At 35.3% G+C, this 23,192-nt stretch overlaps 1 protein-coding gene across 3 annotated transcripts in view; it reads left to right on the plus strand.

Annotated features, from left to right (window-relative positions):
• Positions 1-23,192, plus strand: part of BTBD9 (BTB domain containing 9) — a 129,311-nt gene that overhangs the window by 10,486 nt on the left and 95,633 nt on the right. For all 3 annotated transcript variants that reach the window (XM_050894695.1, XM_050894697.1, XM_050894698.1), the window contains exons 5-6: positions 544-763; positions 3,764-3,883. In XM_050894695.1, the coding sequence (XP_050750652.1) occupies positions 544-763; positions 3,764-3,883 (340 nt within the window). The remainder of the gene's footprint in view (positions 1-543; positions 764-3,763; positions 3,884-23,192) is intronic.

Consider the following 23,192-nt stretch of genomic DNA (forward strand, 5'->3'; position numbering starts at 1 on the left):
TACCACCATATATACCACTCTGCAAATTCATGATGCATCCACATGAACATCTTATGTGATTTTTAGTTTCCTTCCACTTCAAAAAAACCAGCAGCAAAACAAAAAACTGTTGAAATTAGAACAAAAAAATCAGAAAGGGCAAAAAAATTATTAGCGGTATGGTGAGAGGTTGATCACAAGGAGAGACTAAATAGACCAAAACTTTAAAACCAGGAGGGAAGTGATGATTGAATGAGGAAGGTGCAACAGAATTCTGTAAAATCATGAAGGGGACTGAGAATATAGATACTACGTACTAGTAAATTATCACTGCTTATTATTGCCATAAAAGACCTAGGGAGCATCAAATGAAACAGAAGCAGCAAAATTTCTAAAATGCCTCTCTTTTTGTACTTTTTTTTTTTAGTCTTGAGCATGTGTTTGTGGCCAAGAAAGGATACTGGCAATAAATCTTTGTTCTGACCTAATGCAGTTGATGTTCAGAACATCTAATTGGCAGTATGAGACTGTAAAAATTAAGCAGTTATTTCCTTTTCTTCTTAGTACCAGGGGAAAATATTGCAACAATGAAGTATGGAGCACAGGTTGTAAAAGGGGAGCTGAAGTCTGCTTTATTAGATGGGGATACTCAGAACTATGACCTGGATCATGGCTTCTCTCGACACCCCATCGATGATGACTGCCGTTCTGGAATTGAAATTAAACTAGGCCAGCCGTCAATAATCAACCACATACGAATACTCCTGTGGGACAGAGATAGTCGGTAGGTGCCAAGTTGACATAAAACGGGAAGGTAATGCATTTTATACTGGTGATAATAGATCAACGCGAAATATTAATTAAATATAGAAACAGCATGATACAGTGTTGGAGATGACAATGACAAGTTTTATTTGAAAACACCCTGTTTTTTAAATGCAGTTTTGGTTACTTACGCACCAGACCATATTTTGTGATACTAAACCACCTGATAATATTTCAATGTATTTTCTGTGTCTTCATTAAATAGTTTATATTACTAATGAAAGTTTACGTAATTTAAATTGTTTTAATTGTTTTCTATTTGCTACTTAGTTTTCAACTGCTTTTATTTTAGTTTGAAAAACAATGTTCTAGTTCTTTTGCAGAAACCATATATTTTACATATTTACATTCCAAACGTTGAAGGAATGTTTGTTCAGATTTTTTTAATATATCAAATTGTTAAGAAATAACACTTTGACAATAATTCAGAGATAGTAAAATTTGTTTAGAATGTGAATTACCGACTACCTACAGTAGTTATTAGAAGCCACTTCCTGATGAGACTGGTGAAGTATGAACTTTCATGGATGCCTTAGCCAATTTATGCTCAGCTACTTTAGATTATTATGGAATGCATGAAAGATCAAATTATGCATATTTGAACGATTGAGTGACTGCTTAAGTAGGAAAATTGCAAGGTTCTTTTTATTTGACAAATTGAATATATTAATTTTATAACTTGCCATGACAAAGATTTTACAGTTTAGGAGACAGCTCATGCAGGTATTCATAAGCAATTTCCTATTAAAAACAATAAAACAAGCTACTTCTAACACATTATTAGATTTCTGATAAAAGATTAATTTTATATTACTTCCAGACTAACAGTTTAGAATTGCAAAACAGTTGCATTTTGTTTTCTTAACTAAGCTGTGTTATTCTAGAAGAGTGTACTAATGTTTTATTGATTTTTATTTTTTATAAAGTATATTATTTTTAAAATATGAATTACAGTTATTCATCAATCAAAACAAACTACATGAATTTTTAGCTATTTAATTGTTTCAAGTAAGTTCTCCTGATTCAGTTCAACTGAAATCCTGATATTTCAACTGAAATATCAACTTTCTATTCCTTTTGGAAAGATTGAAAAGTAAAACTTTGAAGGTACAAGGAACTACATCATACAATATTATACTACTTGTCCCAGAAGATCAACCAAATTTACAAACCACTTGTCAACGAATTTTATAAAATTTGAAAAAGTATTAGAGATATATTAATAATGAGGAATTCTCTAGCAGTTTTTAGAGAGCTTGTAACTGGTAAAATGCCCCTCATCTGCAAGGCATAAATCAGCAGCTGCTGAAACTCAGGGAAAAACCCTTCTCCTTGGGACAACTTATTAAAAAACTATCTGTTGCTTAGTGTCCTATGCCCTTCCTATGAAATTTGTAGAACAAACCATTGTTGCTGGCAGAATATCAGCCAAGATGGACCTCTACTCTAGAGTTTTTTGTCTTCATAAAATACTGAGGGTACAGTGGTTTAGAATCTAGTTTCTGTGTCATCCTGAATTTTTTGTTTTTTCTGTGGGAACTTTGCTATTGGACTTTCTTTTGCTTCTTATGAGGTATAGTACCTGAATTGTCAGGTTTTTTCCCCCTAGTAGCTCAACTGTCTAAGATAAATGGAAAAGGAAGCATTTGGAGTACTTTGTCCAGTTGTGGGCTCCTCAGTATATGATACTATACCGGAGTGAGTTCAGCGGCGCACCAAGATGATGAGGGCTTGAGCACACGATGTACAAGGAGATGCTGAGAGATTTTTAAGAGGAGAAGGCTTAGAAGGGGGAACTTATTGCTGTCTTCGCCTATTTAATGGAAGAATATAGAGAATACAGGGCCAGACTCCTCTTACAGCTGTGTGCTGAGAGGGCAAAGAGCAGTGGACACAAGCAACAAGATAAATTCCTATTAAATATTAGGAAAAGAATTCATAATGGGGTAGTTGAACTTAGGAAGAGTTTACCCAGAGAGTCATGGATATCAGCCCTTGGAGGTACGCAGAACTTTACCAGCCAAGACCTTAAGTAACTTGCTCTAAGATTGTCCTTGCTTTTTCTAGAGATCCTTTCCAACCTATACTCTTTTAGTCTAAGAATTGCCAGCCACTTACCTGCATCTTTCTCATGGGATACATAAATAATATCTCCAAAAGAGATGTTTTGGCAACTGTACAAGTGCATGGTGGCTTCTTGTTAAACATACATTTTATGATTTGCTGATCCACGAGTGGAGTTTATACTTCATTCTAAGTATCGCTGTTGTAGGTATAATATGGAAATAGCTGTGGCTTTTAAGTTTTAGTTTGGGTTTGCTTTCTCCTAACAGCAAACTATAAACTAAACATAATTGATAAGCAAGAGAAAGACACAGATTCTGTTGGTAACTTTTTTTACTTTTTATTTTTGATGAGGTAATTTTGGGGTGTGTAATTAAGTAGTGACAGGCTTAACAATGTATCATAAACAACTGAAAGGGTCAGAAGTGAAGAACAACATCAGTGAGAAAATTATCATAAAGTAAATTTGCTTTTTTCAAGTAAAGGGTTTGAATTTGCATTTTTGATCTGATATGGCAATAGAAATAATAACTATATCACTGGAGTTTTAGATTTATACCACACAGAAAGAATACAAATTATTATTTTTATGACTAAGTTGAAAGTCTCCATTGCATTTTTTGAGGGACAATGGTCTCATCTAATTACTGCAGATTGTGAGTGTTAGGATGTTTTAAGTCATTCTGAAAACATGTCTTAACATAACTGCACGTGAATTTATTTTCAAAGCTAGTTTGAAAATAGGGATCTCTTTAGATATCTTAGATACAGGTCTGTGGGTAGGAACCAATAGCCGCCTTTTCAGCACAACTGAAAATCCAGAAGAAAGTGTAAAATTTAATACCTAAAATGTGGCTGCTAGTATTCTAACCAGTGTTTTTTTGACAATCCATAGGTCTTATTCCTACTACATTGAGGTGTCCATGGATGAGTTAGACTGGATTCGGGTTATCGATCACTCTAAATACCTCTGTCGGTCCTGGCAGAACCTGTATTTTCCTGCCCGTGTCTGCAGGTTAGTTCATCAATGTAATGTTGCATGGCTATCATTAAATAATGTAGACACCAAAATAAGATGGTGGATTTTGTATTATGTATTTCTGATAATGTATGATATACACAACTTCCATCAGCTATCTTAAAAAAAAATAAATTTGTCTATCTTGGTGGATGCTTTTTTAATATAAATATAGGTGATAAATTGCAGGCATCCTGTTTTGAAAACTCTGGTGCTTCCATCTCTAACTACGTATCTCTTTCTCCTTTCTTTCTTATTTTTCTTTTTTTTTGAGTCATACTCAGTTTTTCTCTTGCAGCTGATATGTTTTTTTTCACTCACTAGTAAACTGAGTTATCTGTCAATCATTCCTTGACTGCCAAAATGTTTAAAATGTGTTTACATACTTGCTATAGAACTTGGGAATGTATTTTATATATTTTCTGCTGTTGCATTGAAAGAGTGAAAGGGGAGAGTTAGGACAAGGAGGTTTAAGCAATGCTTTATGTAAACCAAAGCAGCTAGATGGGTTTAATCATTATTAAGATGATGATGTCTTTTTACTGTAGGTGCTGGGAATTCTGGAAAAAGCTATAATCACATTGAAGCTGTCTTATCCAAAAACTGAATTGACCTCATTGATAGAGAGGCCACAATCTGTAGATTCCAAAGACGTTATCATCATTAGGTTTTGGGTCATAGACCCAAGGAGGAAATGCCCTGTATTGTAATAATTATTCTGTAGACTCAAACTTTTTAATCAGCACAGCAACTCTTGGAATCCCCAAGGAGGGGAAGTGCTTTCTTTTTCCCAAAGAATGACCTCTTTCTCTGATCTTTACTGCTCTGCAATGTGGGATCGCTGGCAAGCAGTTGTAATCTGTGGAGAAAGAATCTAGTGGGTCACTTGTGTGTGTCTCCTTCTCAGATAACTCTTTCTCAGCCTCCCTGTCCTTTAGTAAGTTCATACTGAACACAACTGACTTGAAATTTATTTTTCCTGATACAAACAAATACATTCTCACCTTTTCCCTGTAATTTTTATGATTCTGATTTTACTGTTTTCTCTTTCTGAAATGGTTGGCACTGTTCCTTAATTTGTGTGTGTATCTGATAAATTTTTGCCTAAACGTGGCTGTGATAAATAAGCTAGCAATGATGAAATACCTCATGGAGTTTCTAGGTGTTTTACATTTTCTGGGGATACTTTTTTGTCTGTGTGTGACCTTAACTTGGTGCAAAGTGGATGGATTGTTAGTAAGCACAGCTTTTTTGCTTCCGTCATGTTACCAAGAAGATCTGAAGAGGTCTAGGGTGTTATGGTGGGACTTCCCTTAATCTTCTTTCAAAAGGGCAGCCATTCTTTCGCCTTATCCAAAGACTTGTCCAAAAGTGATTTTTCTATTTCAACATCAGTTCATCTGTTTGTCATTCCCCCCCCCCAAGCTGTTTTCATCTGTGCATGTGTGTGTGCTATGTTTTGAGAGCCTCATTGTTCTGTTCTGGTGAAGGCTCTTTGTAGCCTTGCCTGAAAGTGCAGAGGGGGAAGAGCGGAGGGGAGAACGTTACTCCAGAGTTTTAGGTGGTACCTTACTCATTTTTTGGCACAAAAGGACCTTTTGTACATTCTAGCTCTCTACTGATCCCTTAATCCTCTATAAGTGACTTACCCTCTATTGGAGGAGCAGATTATCGGGAAGGAGTTCATTTCATGTGGTGTTTTTATATGCATAGCTATGTTTTCTACTTAAATGCATGCACAAGCACACCTGGAAACTTCCCCCTTGTAGTTTTATTTTAGCAGATATTTGAAGTATACAGTTGTCCAGGTAACTACAGCACAGATTTCCTTATCACATAGTCCTCATGCCTCTAATTTTTCCTCTTCTGCTCCATGATCCCAAGTAAACCTGTTATTTTCTATAAATCTGTTACTCATTATCATATCCACAAAGTGGTGGGGAATTCCCTGGAGGTGCAGCTTCTTTGAAGAGCGAGTGAAAGAGCTAAAGAGAAAATCATGTAGCAGCATAAGTTTATGAGTACTTATTGTTAAGGAGCAGTAACCTTAAGGCAATATGAATTCTCAGTTGTGAGTCAACACGATAATTCAGGGTAGTTTAGATAAGGCTGTTCTGTAATGTCTCTTTACATTAGTGAATTGAAGCCTACATTATAGTAAGAGTGCATTTGCTATTCAAAAGTAAAAGTTACTGTGGCTATAATTTACTGTTCTTTTTATGTGTTTTTTCCTGTAAATAAGAAGAAAAGGCTATTTTAAATGTAATTAGAGACCTAAAATTGCTGACAAATTTTTGAGGAGTTCCACTTTAAGAACCTTGTATTTATTTATTTATATTAATATAAATAGTTAGGTCTAACTTGAAGGTTGGCTCGGCTTTGATCAAGGGTTTGGACCAGATGACCTCCAGGAGAGAGGCTTTGAGTGGGTGAGACTATGTACACATACATATTAGTATTTGAAACTTTTATTTATCTGGCTTCTAATTAATATTCTGTTTAGAAAGAAGTAAGCAAGGAGTACTAAACTTTTTTTTCTGTCTCTAATTTCAGGGTTTTGTGATTAAGTATTTAAAGTAGTTTTGTTTACTTAAATGAGTTAAAGTAGTTATCTCTAGGATACTAACATACACAAAACAGAAATACTAAAATACATAGCAGTTTTTTGTCATCTAAAAAAGAGATCATCTCCAGTGTTGTGAGCACAGATTTAAAATACGAGCTAATTTGAGATTATGTCAGAATGTATTCTTTTAATATTTGATATTCTGTTTTTACAGATGTTATGCATGCTTATCAAAGTGTTTTATATGCTCTGTCTAGAAAGAAATTGTTGTCACATTATCAACAGATAATGAAAAAAACCCATTTATTTCATTTGAAGATGTAAATGTCTGCCCCATTTTTAAAGCAAGACTATAATGTAACTCAGCAAATCACTCATATTTATTAGCACTAGGGTAATCAATACATTCTTTACATCCAAAACTAGTTATGTTTTCATATTTCTCAACACTGCTTCTGTTGTATACTCTTGAGTCAGTGTGACAAGTCCCAGTGCCAAAATTTTCCTGTTCATGGGCAACAGTACAGAGGAGTGCATTGCGAGCATCATGCTTTGCTCTGTCTTGTTGCCCTTAGTTTTAACATTTATTCCCTTTTTGTCTTAGTAATGCAGATAATCTCTTTGCAAGCAACCACTTAGGGAACCATGCAGCAATTTTTTTAAAGGTTTGTATGCATTTCCAGCAGAAGATGATGGACTAAGTATCTTTCACAGTGTGGTTTTTTTATCAGTATAGGTTTGAAATGGGTGGTGTTTTGGGTTTTTTATTTAAAAAAAGTTTATTCTAGCTCAAAGTGCTTTATGGCATCACTGTATAGGATGACATTTTGAGGAGCAGCAAAGAATTGGAGACTGGGGTTATTGGCTGTGTTTTTTATTTACACACCTTTTTTCAAAGCAAGGGAGTAGAACATGCCAAATTCTGTACACATTGTTGAAGGACAGCCTGTTTGTGTCTGATACAGTAGAGCAATTGTTCAAACACAGATTATAAAGAGAATATGAGCCCTGTAACATTAGGCAAGGTTAGTTGTCTTTTTGAGTTACCTTTCACATAAATATTAGTTATGCAAGGTGAGAGCTGTCAAGGGCTGAACTGACGTGTTCACCTGAGTTTTAAGAAGCTATTTGAACATTTCCATGGGCATAAAAATTGATGGAGTGTATCTCCTATTTGCATGTATGCAGGTTGGTGGGGGGGGGGTTTGTTTTTTGGAAACCTTTCACTTTTCTCTTAAGTGAATCTATCAATTTTCAAATCTACAATCAATGCCTCTTTCACACTAGCTGGAGGAAAAAAATGCAACCTTCTGGCAGTTAGTTGTCAAATAAAATAAGTAATTTATACCACAATGAACCACCAGTTCAATCTCCTTAACAAGTAATTTATTGTATTATGTGTGTCATAGTCTCTATCATGACTTTGATTTTTTTTTTTTTTTTTTTTTTTTTTGATGTATGGAGCATTGTGGAATATTCACAATAGTGTTAGAGTTAGGGACATTATTGTGCTTCCCATGAAAGATAATTTGTACTTGGCAAAGTGTGTACCAAGCCATCCAAACTGATTAGGCAGAGTCAAGTAAGTAACGTGATAAGATTACACTCTTTTCTTCTTCCTATTACTTACTTGTATGCTCCAGTCTATGTTTTAATAGGTTTGGAATAAATTTTGCCAGCCATAACCTTTGTCTAGATTAACAGATGGAAAATGGAAGGGCAATGACCAAAGACTCTGAAATTCTATAATGAAAAGGAGTTGAGAAGATTGTTTATGCTTTGTCACACACAGATGATGATTTATTTGTGATTTGTAGGATGTAATCCCTGATTTAGATATAGAAGCTAATTTTGTACAAGGAAGATTATTTCTTAGGCGTCAAAGCTTAGTATAACAGGTGAGAGGGTGTTGCTGTATTTTGAGGGTTTTTTTTAGTAAGAGGAAATGCTAAGTATAATACCTGGGCTTTTTATTGACATAGTTGTATTTTAGACTTTTAATTTTTGCTTTAAATGCTTTTAGAAGACATTATTCCACCACCTGTAAAAATTGAACAGCCAAATACTATGCAGAAAAATCAAATAAGAGAGAAGGATTACAGGGTAATTTTTTTTAATATGGCACTGTATTTTTTCTTAAAATTTCTTTTGGTCCTAGTTTCATTGTTTGCACTTACATAGCAATTTTCATGTAGAGCTGAAGACTTTTAGAGGGAAGAAGAGAGAGAGAAAATAGTCATGTAAGAAACTTCCTGTCAGGGTTAGGAACAAGTGTCAGGTTCATAGTTAATCCAGCTTCCTCTTTTAATAGTTAGGTAATGTAGAAGAGAATGCTTGTGTGTTTGTTTTCCGTGTGTGGTTTGTTACTGATTTTTGAAGTGAATATTTTTCTTCCCTATTTCCAAGTATTTTTAATATGTATCTGTTAATTAAGCCAACTGTTTACCCTGTCGTTAACCTGAAAAAATGAATACCATCTTCTTGATTATATTAAAAAGTTAACTCTTTCTTATATAACACTTACTCAGTCCATAGTCCTGACAATGTTGGACTGTGTTGTGTTTTAAGAAATCAGTAATAAAAATCATAAAAGAGCTGCTTGCAGGGTATTTTTTGTAACCTATGTGGATATCAGTTTGAATATGGGTAAGCAACGATAGTTCATTAAAAAAAAAAAAAAAAAGGGCAGATTTTCAAGTTGAGATAGCAGTCAGAGTTGTGATTCTAAGCCACAGTTCTTTTTTTGGGATAAAAAAGTGCAAATACAGTAAGTGAATGTTAATACCTCTAAAGATCTTTGAACAGACAATGCTTTTCTGTTTTGTTCTTCTCACTTTTTTCAACCTTTCATTTTTGTTTTGTGGCTTCATCTTTTTACTTTGTTCTAGACCATATTTTTGAAGAACTTCATTAAAGCAATTCCAAGAAAATGAAAAATTTTGAGAGGTCTCAAAATAAGTCAATGTAGCCACAAGGTGTCACTATAATAAAAGTTTAAAAGACTTGATTTCTTTCTGTTTAAACTGCTTTAGTGAAACTGTTACTCCTAGTGTATGTTGTGCTTGTGTACTAAACTTCCCAGATTTACAGAATCATTCTGGTTTGCTGTTTTTGCTATAGAGGGAGCAAGTATAGAGGGGATACATTAAATCAGAAGGAAACTCTCAATTAATCTTCCATGGTTCATCTGACATTGGATGATGCTGAGTTTTAACTGGGGGAGTATTTGCCTAACCAGACCAATTTATAGTTTGAAATGTAATGCTATTTTGTCAGTAATACCAGAATTTGAAAAAGATAATGAAAGGGGGAAAGAGTCAATTTTTATCTGCATTTGCTACTATTTTATTGTCTTGTCTCTTCCTGAGATATTGTAATGTGACTAATCAAAGGGAAATATTAATTAATTATTACTGCATAAATTTTTGATCCTAAAGCATGTTTCTATTGAAAGAACTGATAGATGCCTGTAGAATAATGCTGTAAATGTGGGAAATTATTTAAGCATATTCTTTTTCCTGTTTTTTAATTTGTTATAAATTGAAAAATGTTGAGGTTTTCTACTACTAGTAGGTTGAATTAGTAGTGGTATTAATATGTCTAAGTGCTTCGTGTTTCTCTTAAAGTACTTGGCTGCTGTGGAAAGCGTGGTGTAGAATTATTTTTACTTTAGAAGGTGTACTCGTGTATTAAATGTATTTATCAGTGCAGAGAGAATTTCTTGCGTTTCCTTTTATTAAGCATTGATGATATTGGGTGGGTTTTTTGTTCAGTGCTTCAACAGTTTTTGCTACTAATGATTACACCATTTGTAATCCTCTGCCTGAGTGGAGACAAATTAAATTGTAGACCCTGTCTCCTGAGTGTTGAAAAAAGCAAAATGTAAAAAGAGTCAATGTTTCAGTACTAATGCAGTTCCAAACTAAGAAATATTGGTAGTTGTGCACAATTATTTTGCAGGTAGTGACATGCGAAGAGATGTGCTTTTCAAGTATAGGCTAGACAAGACTTTTTTCTCTAATTCTGTTCTTGGTCACGCAGCCTTAGGTACCTGTGCTTTATACTGGTGACGGTGCAGTCATTTATTTTTCTTTGCACTTGGGAGAGTCACTCATTGAAATTAGCTACTGATTAATCAGCAATGTCTCACGTTCAGCCTTACCGATAAGTCTCTGACATGCTTATCTGTAGTAGATACCCATTTTGCAGTTTTCCTGTGCTTGGTGGAAACTTAGTGGATAATAATTTGCCAAAAGGTGTTCCAAATATGGTTCAATTTAAGAAGAAGTTGAAACAAGTGAGGAGTTAAGTCTTGAGGAAAAAGCAGTTGAAGCACTGTCCCAGGTAGTTGAAATAAACTGAGAAGGCGGCAGTGTCTGCAGATCTAATTTAGCACTGGCTTTTTTAAGCAAGTAATTCTGTGTCCTCCCCCTCCCCCAGTAGAGAATGGTGATGTTCAGAAAAAGCATGCAGACATCCAAAAAAAGCTTTTGAGCATTGTTTTAACTTAAAGTGCAACCCTACTGTATCACTGACCTAACTGAAAAACATAGACTAAGAGTTACTGACAGGAGCTCTGGTAATGCCTTCAGGCAGTCTGAAAAGCATTTGAAAAATTTTTCATCACTAAGTCATTAATATCCTTATAAAAGGACTTCTTCCAAATGGAATGATTAAACTTGGGCAACTGAAACCATCTTTACCTTAGTTACTGCACTTGAGAAATACAAATGGTTGCATAGGCAACATGTTGATTAGTTATTTTATTTGTACTGTGCTTTGGGAAGCATTGACTGTTATGTAAATATTTTATTTCTAACTGTGCAGATACGCTGATGTTTCAGAGTTTAGGAAAAAAAAAACCCTTGCTGCACAATACAAATCAGCTTTTCTTCATTTCTGGATAATTGAAATCTTAAAATCTTTTCCTAATTCTGATACTGTATGTAATACAGTGATAATGTAATGTCCAGAGATAAGTAAAAATTATCTTGGTTTGTATTACAGAAACATATTATTAAAATAAAGCAATTTTGAAATGTCACTCCAGACCTTTGAGGGTTTTCACTGGCATTATTTTCACAAATGAATTTTCACAGCAGGCAAGCAGTTTTCTTTTTCTGGTTTTCTGGGGGTTGGGAGAAGAGCTAATCACTCTTTCTAGTAGAAGGTGATCATATTGAGGAATCTTTATTGGCATGTTTCCAATACCTTGCTTTTTAGCTTTGTGAAATACAAGGAAATGATTTCCTGAAGTCTCCATTTTAGTGGCTAGGTGCAGCTTGATTATCTTTCTATCTGTCAGTGTTTGAACATCTTTTTTTCCAGTATGTGTTCAATCTGGCATTTTTTTCTTTTCCGAAGATAAGGTGATAGTCTCAGATTTTTCAAACAATGTAGATCATCTACACAGGATCAAGAAAGCTATTGTCTCGTCTGGGATGGAGCGTTTATTGATTTAAAAGATCCCTTTCTTCATTTCAGGTTATGTATACTTTTGATCTTAAGCTTACACTTCTAATTTCAGCTCCAAACGTGGTCCTAGTGATATAGAAGCTCATTTCTGTACAGGCGTAATCAATAACATTTTTCATCAAGAACTTTATCAAGGCAGCTTTTTTCTTCTGAAATTCCTTCTCTGTCTCTGCCATAGCAATTTCAGTTATCCTAACCTAAAGAGCCCAACTGAGCTTTGAGGAAAAGCAGAAAAGCTAGTGTGCATTTAAGCTGTCAATGACAACCTGCCAGACAGCTCATCCTCTGAAAATGAATATTTGTCTGAAAAAGTGTGTGTAGAGGGGTCAATGTGGCTTGTATAGAAATACCTGAGAATGTGAGAGAGAGCTTGCCAATCCAGTTTGTTGGATATGAATTATAAAAAAAGTATAGTATATTATTTTCTTTTTTTTTTGTTTATAGTTTAGAAGAAACAATTAACTTTTTAAGAGATCTAGATTACATATTTCTCATGTTTGACATAATAATAAGCAGGTTTTTTTGTAGTATGGTTAGAATTTCTATGTATTCTGAGTTTTGATGTATTCATTATGAGTTTCTTAAACTGTAAATTGTTTCTAGGTTTGTTTTCAAGCTGTTTCACCTCATAAAAGAGATCCGACATAGGTGAAAATTATCAGTAGTTATTCAGCTTGACAGTGATACATAAAGATACACCTAAACACTAAATTATCAAATTGTTCATAATAATTCTACAGCAAGTTGTGTTTTAAAGTTAATCTTGCATAAGACAAATCTGTGTTTAAAAGGCATCTTCAACACTCCTTTTCTTTAAATCCTCTTCTGTGATTTCTGTTACACACCAAGAGCTAGAATTAACTGAAAACTTGCCATATATATTTACAAAGACAGGCTTTTACAAAAGGAAATCTTATTTTGCCAAATTTGTAAGAATTCTGGTTTATTTTAGTTTGTTGATCAGTGATGGCCATCTGTTGAAGTTGTTTGATGCCATTGTATAAAGCATTTCTCTTTTTCCCCATTTCTCAGCAGATAATGGGCATGGTTTGTTGATGTGTATCTGTAACACTGTACCACACTTACAATTACACATTATGGATATTCAAATTGTATACATAAAACCAAGTAATACTCTTATGTGGACTCACTTTTCAGTTTCTAAGTTTATAAAGCCATCTGTCAGCCAACACTAGGCCAATCTCAGTTGTGGAGTAATTTGGATGATGTTAAAAATTTTACAGTAATGCAAATTTGTCTGTGGTTAAACTTGATTCTTTGTTCACAAACCTCAAGTTATCTTCTGTGTAGCACTTTTTAAAGGTATAAATCAGTGTATGAATAGGAAAGCCATAAAGTAAACTGCTTTATTCAGTGTCCTTTTTCTCCTCAAAAGAAGCTTGTAGAACTGGTGTTGAACTTAAGCTTCTTGAGCTTGGACTGTACTTGCTCTTTTTCATCTCAGTTTCAATTGGGAGGATTAGGCTGATGGTTCCATTTGATGCAGCTTTTAAATAGTTTTCTGTTCCATGAAAGGAATGTTCACCCCTAATATGGAAGAAGATAGGACACAAAGAGTTCAAAATGAAAAATCAAGACCAATGAAAAGACCAATAAATAAAAATGAACAAATTAGGTGCTATAGAGAATCAAATTTATAGGAAATAAGACATGTGAAAGTGTGCATAAGCATATTCAACTGACAGAAATGAGTAAGTGAAGGAAAGAAAGCAAGGGAAGAGAGATCACACAGAGAAAATACAATGTTTGGAAAAAAAATCAGTGCAAGTGAAAAATGTTTTAAAAGTGTTTTCTACAGTAGGGATAATTATAAGAAAACCACATGTGATTTATCATTTTCAGGCTGCTACTGGAAGCAGTTATTTTATTATTTGTAATGTCTTCTAAAAGAGAAAGAGTGATCTTTGTAAAACACCAGATTCTGCATTTGGGTTTTGATTTTTACCACAAAGCAATTTTTACAGCTTTATACTTTTCATGCTTGTTTTCCATTTGTAAGATTGGGACAAATATTTTCATACTTCACTGGAGATGTAATAAAGATCTCGGAAATTTTAGATACTGTAAGTAACATCATTAGTGATCAGTAAAGTAGTGCCTTCATTACTTTTCTTCATACCATTTTCTTTGTTGTTTGTATTGGGGCATAACAGCAGTGACGGAAGGTGTATTAAATATTGATTTCTAAATCTGTATTCTGTTCAATTCAATTATCCTGTCTCTTTTAATGGCAAATTGCAGAGTTGGCTAATCAAGCTGCATTCTCATTAACAACATAAGTGCCCTGTTGAGTCAGATCAATGGGCACCTCCCCCTGTGTCCTGTTTCTGACCCCGAGAGCAGGAGGTGCTGGTCAGGGAGAGCCTGTGAGCCCGGCCATCCTCTGTCTTCCGTTCTCCTTATGCTCCTCTGATCCTGTTAGTATACGTTCATAGATTTCTTGTCCATTCATTTATCTAAGGTCCTTCTCTGATTGGGCTGTTACCAACTGCTTTCACAGCTTCTAGTGGCAGCAAATTCCAAAAGCTCCTTAGCCATTGCATAAAGAAAGTAGTTTTACCCATTTAGACAATTCTTTTACTAGTTTGTGTCTTCTAGTTCCAGTATTGTGGGATCTGGTGAATAACAACACTGCATTCACCTTTTCCACTCTTACTAAGATTTTGTGAATGTCAAGCGTAGCCCCCTCAACCATCTCCTCTTTGGTTCCATCTACTCTGTTGCTTTTATGGTTTTAGGTGATCTTCTCTGTACCTTCTGTGACTCTACTGTGTACTCCTTGAGGTGTGGAGACCAGAACTGTACATGAGCACTTGAGATACAGGTGCACCAAACTGTTATAGAGTGACAGAACAGCACTATTTTGTTCTCAGCACCCTTCCCAATGATGTGCCACATTTCAGTGATCCCCTGCCCCTGGCATTTGACTGCCCAAAAAAAGCTTACTTTCATCTGCAGACTTGGAGACTGCACTAACGAGAACTTAGGCTCGTTAGCTCCCAGGCTACTTAGAAGCAAGATTATAGATTTTGTGACTCTTCTTGATATTGAGTGTCTTGCAAATGAAAACTTTGGCTTTCACAGTTCCTTGACTAACTGTGTGACCATATGAGACTTGCAGTTTCATTCAACCCTTATGTTAAAGCTTTAAAAAGTAAGTTTTGGCAGTATTTCTTTGGGTTGAAGTTGATGCACTGTTTACAAAGATTAATTCTCTGATATACTTCAGAAGCTAAAATTGAATGTCGTTTTTTTGGCATGGTTTTTGGTTTGGGTTCCCCCCCCCCCCCCAAAAAAAAAATTTCACTCTAAACCTGTCTGGGGATTTTCTCAAGTTACGCAATATCTATTTTTGTGGGGAGGATGAACATGCAGGATTTTTTTTTTTTTTTTTGTGTTAATGACTAGAATGATGGTCTTTTAAAATGAGTGAAATATTCTGAAGTTAAAATAATTATTTTCCTTCACATCCTCCTATGTAGAGTTGGGGGGGGAGAATTTGTTGGTTGTTTTGCAGATGTATTTTTAAGTGGTTACAATTAAATTGAATTGGAAAAATCCTGAAAAGCCCTTCTGAACTTGAAGAACTTGAGTTTTTTCTGAGACACATGATTTTTCAAATGTGTAGGATTTGTGTGTGGGGAATTTATACTAACTTGCCATGTGACTTGACATTACATGTTCATTTTCTCATTAACTTAACAGACGCCCTCACTCTTTTTATGCTATCAAAATTTGGATAATGGAGTTTAAAAATAACTTTATTTTAAAAAAGCAATTAATTCAAAAGAGGATAATATGTTACTGTATATGTAACAAGCTTTTTAGAGTCTAGAAATTAAGAGTTTAAATGTCACATGTTTGGACATTTGAAAAAATTAGGAGTGAATTATGAGTACATAGTATTAAGGCATACAATCAATCTTAACTGTGCCTTAGGGTGTTTCCATACAGCAGTTATGTTCTTCAGTGCATATTAATAAGTTTTCTTATCTGATAAAATTCACTTCTAAGAACTACTGAGCTTGGCTTTCAAAAATTATTATTATTTTTATTACAGTATCGGTAGCAGGACAATTTTCTGTGTAAATGAGTATTTATGAAGACTTTCATTGACGTCGGACAATTTTAATTTTTTTTTTTTCAGTTTAACTAGTGATGTTAATGTTTTGTTTGGAGGGCGAGGGTTATTTTTGCTTTGTTTTTTTACAAGAGTATTCTTGATTTTGATTTAATAGGTAGGAAAACTAAATCTGGATGAAACACTGTGTATATGTGTATGCATAGACACTCTTCCCATTCAGGTTGTATTTCATCCCCTTTTTTTGAAGGGAAGGATTTAATGTATATTTAGATGAAAACTGATTTTAAAACTTCAGTAGATCAAAATAGGGTGAAGGGCTGGAAGACATTATTTCTGATGATTCCAGTTTGTAGTAAATTATAAAGCATATATAACGGCTGTGAAGAGAGATGACTTCCTGTGTCATATTTCATCTTGCCTTCATAGATAAGTGTGTAAATGAAAGGGAAACAAATTGTTTCAATATGGCAAATCTATATTATTTCTTTGTAGTAAAAATGAATGAAATTGAAATAATTCACTCTTGGGTGAAACTAGAAACTATAAATGTATTTTATCCTCTTGGCGCGAATTGACATACTGCAGATTAGTAACAAGAGAATGTTCCTCGTATCATCACCAGTAGTCAGACATGTTCAGGAGTACTGGATTACAGTTGAGAAAAAAGGGTTCACCATACTCTTGTGTAATTTCCACAAGAATTACAGAAAAGCATGTAATTCATCATTTTAACAGAAGCTGCTGTTCACTGTTAGAAAATCTATCTTTTCAGACTTCTTAAACCCTTTTTATGCTTTATATTATGGAAAGTTTGTAGTTACCTGTGCCTCGTCTGCATCATCTATGCATCACCTGATTTCTGGGAAGATACTGAAGGCTTTTTACTGTCCTCTGGCACGTGGGCATGTGTTGGCACCAGCGCATCTAGCATGTAACTGGTCTTTCCCACAAATGTCTGGAAATAAATATAATAATAAGGTTTGGGGTCAGCAGCATATTTAGAATACTTTGTTTCCACAACTGACCGACAGTCTCTTGGCATTTTGTAGAGAATGAGACATCCTTGAAAGGTTCACAGTGCCGTATGCAAGTTGAGCTTGTAGGGTTTGTAGTTATGCTACACAAGCAAGCTAGCAGGGAAAGTATCTGCAGCCACCAAAACTTTTCTTTTCCTATCACCTGTATGAATGCAAAGAAAATCAAAGCCAAACTGTTCTGTTTGGCTGTGTTCAAAAGACACATCTTTCTCTCTTGCTGATGGGCATGGCAAAGCAGCTAGAAAATGCCTAACTTCTAGAAATTTTAGTTGTGTGTCTCAATTCTGACTTGCACGGTTTGGTTTACGGAGTAATAGTATGCCAAAATATGTACCAATAGTTCATTCTTTGACAAAAATTGGTTCCTTTATGTTTTTCATAACTGGTTAATTATTAAGAATTCTTCTGTTACTAAGACTTCAACGAAAAATTTAGGAGACTGTTCTTAAGCCAGCTTTCCTTGTGTATCTGTTTGTTTCTTATCATCAGTGTGAATGCTGGAGAAGTGCAGATGCTCACTTTAGTTTTCATGTGACATGTGAGATGCTCTGCAGAAAAGTTTGCTGCTAGGTATTTAATTTTCTGGTACATAAGAATTGTTTGGAGACCACTACTGTCAAATTTGTTACAGCACAGAACTGTATAACATTTCACAGAAATAGTCTGACAAGGATAAAGGTTGGCTGACTGCACAGCAAAGTAATTCTAGAGGCCAATGTAAGGTAACACAAATTTGCCAGAGGAGGCTAATCTTGCTACATTGCACATATAATTAATAAAGAGCGGAGAACCTCTTCCAGGACTTGACAGAGCATGAACCTAAATGTGGCGTTTTGAATGCCTTTTAGAGGAGCCTTTTTATATTCAGTGATAGTGCTGGGGAACCTCAGGTGACTATTCCCACAGCATAGCTCCCCAAGTTGAATGCCTGCAGCTAAATGATGTGAATAATTCCTCTTTCCTTTGGGAATTGTTTCTTGTTAGGAGTGTTCATGTTACAAACTGGAGATATGCATGTGATGGAAGAGATTAATACTTCTTTGGAGGAATGTTAGTACAAGGGCAGGGTGCAGGTAAGGCCTGTGCTCAGGAAATGGCTATTTGATTGATATTGGGGAGAAAATTACTATTGGAAGGTATTTTCAGAAACAGTGCTCTGAGTTTAATTATATGTGCATCACTTAAACTTTTGAGGGGGAAGAAATGGTACAAATGAAATAGAGGATGTAGGTAGGAGATGGAGGTGACAGGATAGCTTGTCTGCTCGGATAACCTAGGATTTCTATACATCAAACATCTACACTAGGTAAGGCAAGTGTGAAAGAGAAAACATGAGTGCTTTGACAGAAGAGCAGTTAGGTTTGTATTTGGTAAACTGGGGAGATGATGGGACTCTGGAATTCATCTTTTAAATGCAGATGAGTCTAGACTTCTTATTCAAGCGGCAGTGGACAGGCTACATTTTACTGGCGTTTGTTTCTGTATTGTGGTTGTTTTGTATTTGTCATCAGAAATAAGGTGACTGAGTGGAGATACTTGAATTTTGGAGAGAATCTGGTTTATGTGGGTTTTTTATGACAAGTCTGCTGAATCATCACACACTTTTAATAAAATGTTTGAGCTTGTTGAATTAAATAAAAATTTCTAAGTTGGAATTCTCCAAAGATGCATTTTAGACACAATATTAGTTTGTGTCTAAAATTAATCTAAAAAGGCATTTAGCAACTGGGGAGTTGACTGAACATTTTATTCTCTACTATAAGCTGGTTTAGTGCACATTTCTTCCAAAAATTATTGTTAAAGAATCTTACAAATCATAGGCTAAGGAAAATTGCTTAAAGCAATGCATGGAATGCAAACTGAATGTCTGCCCAGGTTGGCCTGTTTCCTCTATTAGCTTTGGCAACTATTGGACCTCAGTTAAAAATGTGATGCATTGTTCTGTGTGTTTTGGGATGATGGCATTTAAACATTTTTTTTTATGGGAGGTGGGGAGACTGAGAGGAAGTACTGTTCTTGACCAGCCTCTTGAGCATTTGGAGGACTTCATTGGTGTGTCATTTATAAAATCTTTAAAAAATAACTGATTTTAAAATATATCTTCTCTGACTATTTACTCTGTTTGAACTTACTTGACACTTTTTCCCATTTTGTACTGTGGATGACCAGTGTTTGAGCTGTTAAGAAACAAATCACCAAATTTCTTTAGTGGTTACATTAAAAAAAAAAAAAAAATTGCAGGGTGGAAGAAGGCATCTAGGCACTGAAGAACATCTGTTATCCCATTTTATTTTAAAGTAAGCTCAGTGGTACATTGTTTAAAATGGCCATTTTGGTGAAATTCATAATCTAATCTTTATTATGTAGCTTCATGGCTTACATTGCATGCAACTGCCATGATGCAATTTAAAAAGTTGAGTGTATTTGTTCTCTATTACCTAAAAAGGAAATATTTCAGTATGAAAATGTTATAGTCATTATATCAATTTCTTAACTGCAAGTGGGAGGAATTAGTATTGATCTGATAGATTTAATAGTTCGTATTCAAAATCTATGGAATAGAAGTAATATTTTGCAGCTGAGTAACTGCCGAGTGTAATCCTTCGGGCAGAATTCTGAAAGCAGCTGTAAAACTGGATAATTAAGTTCTTTTCTTTTTCAGGCATAACTGGACTTGAGTATCTTTGTTCATTTTAGCTTCTAGTGAATTATATCTGCATGAGGAGCTAAATTATGTATTTTATTTCATTCGTTCAGATAAGAATTTGTTTTGGGTATTAAAATTAGGAACTGTATGCGGTTACCATGGAAATTACTTGAAGTAGTTGCAATACTTAAGAGAAAACAGAGGTCACCACAGGAGTCAAAAACAATGGGGAATGCTTTTATACAAGGTGCATCGGATCAGGCTGATAGGAAGGGACTGAGCTTTTTAGTTCTCTCTGCAGTGTTTTTCCTATTTCTAGTGGCCTTTTTAAAGTAGAGAAGAGTTTTTTCTGGGGCCCTCTGAACGTCTTTTGGTTTGCTTCCTCCCACACTTTGCTCCTTCTCCTTCCAACTTTTCGTTTTCAGAATTAGTTGGTGCTACTTCAAATGTTGGCTAAAAGAAAAGACTTGACAGTACTATGGAGCTTTCCTACCCACCTAGTCTTTTAAGGAGAACTTCTATGTTGACTTCGTAGTTATCTTGATTTATGGGTCAAGAAGGTTATGTACAAACATGTCAGTTCTTCAGTTATTAATAAGCTCCATCCCAGTTAGTACAGTGGTTTCATCAAAGTAGGCTAAAATACGCTTACACTGAGCAAGCAAAAGTTCCAGGAAGATGGAATAGACTAATGTGTGTCATCTTAATGATGCAAGACTTGTCATAAAAGAAGAATATGTACAAATTAACATCACTGTAGGGGAAGAAAGACTTTTTTTGTGGTTTATATTTTCTTGTGCATGATGTTTCAGGTGTTCAGACGTGGTGCTTTAGAGTGGACTTCTTCCATAATAATTATAGGTAAATATTTTCAAAGCTGTACATAAGAGTTAATAGATATGGGAGTTACAGTGGGTAGCTGAAATAAAGCAATGAGCACCAATATCAAGAACAAAAATGGGGAATTCTTATCCAGATGTTCTGAAATACACTTGTGCTTTTCACTTTGAGTAGCAGATTTTTTTTATTTTAAGATGTGGGAGGGAAATATGCAAGAAAGTCTGTGAGCTTAATTGCCATCATCTAATTAGAATATGCTGTGCCATACTTGGAGGCACAGGGGGAGGGTGGTCTTAAAAATAAAGCTGAATATTTTACTCTTTGTAGAATTATGGCCACACTTTAGTATTAGAAGAATTATCATTTATAGTTACTGTTACATTAAAGCTTTAATGAATACTAATTTACTCCAGGGTCACTGGAGTAATTTTTGTGGCCTGTTTTCTAGAATACAGTTTCTGACAACTCCCAAAAGTACAAATGGAACAAATGCCTGCTCTCTGGCATGCTTGATCATCTGCAGCTACAAGACGTTTTTCTTTTTGACTCTGCTTTTCTCTTTGCAATTTCTGTTGAGCAAGTTAAATGTAGCAGTTCACCTGCACATTAACAACGTCTTGATGCTCACATTCCTCCTCTATCTTTTTTGAGATCTTTATAGTTAGAAAAACTATTAATTCCTTATTTAATGCTTTAAATTCCTTTCCAGGCCAGGGCTGAATTGTCGGTGATTCATTCTGGTTCAGAAAACCAAGTGTTAAGACAGCTGGTTTCTTGGAATAGTGAATAACACACAACTCCCGTATGCCATGCTGTCACTACTTCGTCTTCCTTCAAAAGGCCTTATTGGGTGTTGACGGGTGGTTTCTACTGGTCCTCCTCTGCCCTGAGCTAAAGGTTAGCACTGAGGTCGGGATTTTTGAGGCTGAGACTCTCACCTTCCTCTCTTAACCTCTTATGCTTGGACTGGGAGTTGGTACTGCCATGCTGAGTGTGTGGGAAACTCTGCCAACTTCTTATTGAAAAAAAAACAGTTTGCTGAATTAGATATAGACAGGAGCTCCAAGGATCAAGCTTGAGACTTCCTTTTCACTTTCCCCCCCACTTTCTTCACACTAGTAGAGATACATGGTGCAGTCATCAAATCTTTGGATCGCTGTTAGGTATCTTCTGCTGGTTGTGGATGCTTGACAGCAAAATCATACCCAGTTTGTGAGTGAAGAATAGTTCTTCATATGCACAGTAATTAACTGAGAAAAGCACGCTCTTAGGCTAAACGTGAATATGCTCCTCACCCTCAGCACAGTCCCCTAGTGACTGTCTGCAGGCTGGTCATCAGTCGAGTGGGAAAGTGCTGGTCTTGGCATTCCGTGGAGCAGGCTGAGCCTTCGTTTTGCTGAGCTGCTGTCTTCCTTCTCTCTGCTGCTTCTGGTAGGGTTTCTATATCTTGTCACATCAATCTTTTTTCTTCTGTTTTTTTGGATTGTCTTACTTCTCTGCTAAGCTAATGCCAGATAGTAACAGTTTAAAGCTATCTCACATTTGTGCTTTTCCTTTGTTTTTAGTTTACCCTACATGGCTTAATTGCTTAAACATGCTCTCACGTGTAGACAGAGGTGGTAAAGACAACCAGAGCTCATCATTAATTTCTCTCGGTAAAACTGAGACCTGGGTCATAATGCAGGAAAGAGGGAGGCAAGAATGAAGAGTAAAAGTTTCATATTTGGCCCAAGACAGGCCTTAATCCTTCCCTGGAATTGGCTGTTGTTATTCTGGCAGTATGTTGCTGTCCTGAGTTGGAAGATGCTTAGAAAAATTTGGTCAGCTAGGTGAATTCTGTGGTCTACTGTGATGCAACAGCTTGTACGTACTGTGTTAACTTCAGGTAAAATGGGTCAAATGGTGTCAACAGAATTAGGAAGGATGTCTTGTTGATGTGAAAACGATGTGATATTTGTGCTAGATAGGATTTGGGACTATTTCAGCAAATGAAATGGCAGATGTATATGACAGGTAGTCAAGAGTATTTGTAAAGTGGTTTTGTGCATCTTTGGATAATATAATTGGATTAATACATAAATGCAGGATAATATAGTTCTTGTCAATGTCACTGATTTATTCTCAAAGTTACTGTCAGGAAATCAGCCTGATAATTACTGTATTTAAAAGGAAACAAATACTACACTATTTTCTTACTTGATCCCAATTTTATGGCTCTCACTTGAAATAACAAAATGGTTATTGCATCCTAGATAAAGGCAGCTGGCTTTCTCCAGACTTTCTTTAAAAATACTGTATTAGCCTGATCAGGAGGATTAAATAAGATCTTAAGAACTGTGTAGCTTGTGAGTCTCAGAAGAGATTGAAGAGGTTTAGAAGGCCTGGACAGAAAAGGGGAATAGGAGGATAAGCTTTTAAAGTAAAGAACGCCTTTTAAACTGAGAGTATTAGCCAAAGGGCAAATAAGCTGTATGCGGAAGACAGGATTTGGAGCAAGTGTCATGTGCAAAACATAGAAACATGGCTGTGCAAGACAAGCCTAGAGAATGCTTAGGAATGCTGAAAAAACTTAGAGAATTTATCATTCTGCCTAGAAAGTATGTTTGTTTCTAATAACTGTTGTAATAAACTTTTGT

Source organism: Gymnogyps californianus, chromosome 3 (genome assembly GCF_018139145.2).
Source record: "Gymnogyps californianus isolate 813 chromosome 3, ASM1813914v2, whole genome shotgun sequence".
Taxonomy (NCBI): Eukaryota; Metazoa; Chordata; class Aves; order Accipitriformes; family Cathartidae; genus Gymnogyps; species Gymnogyps californianus.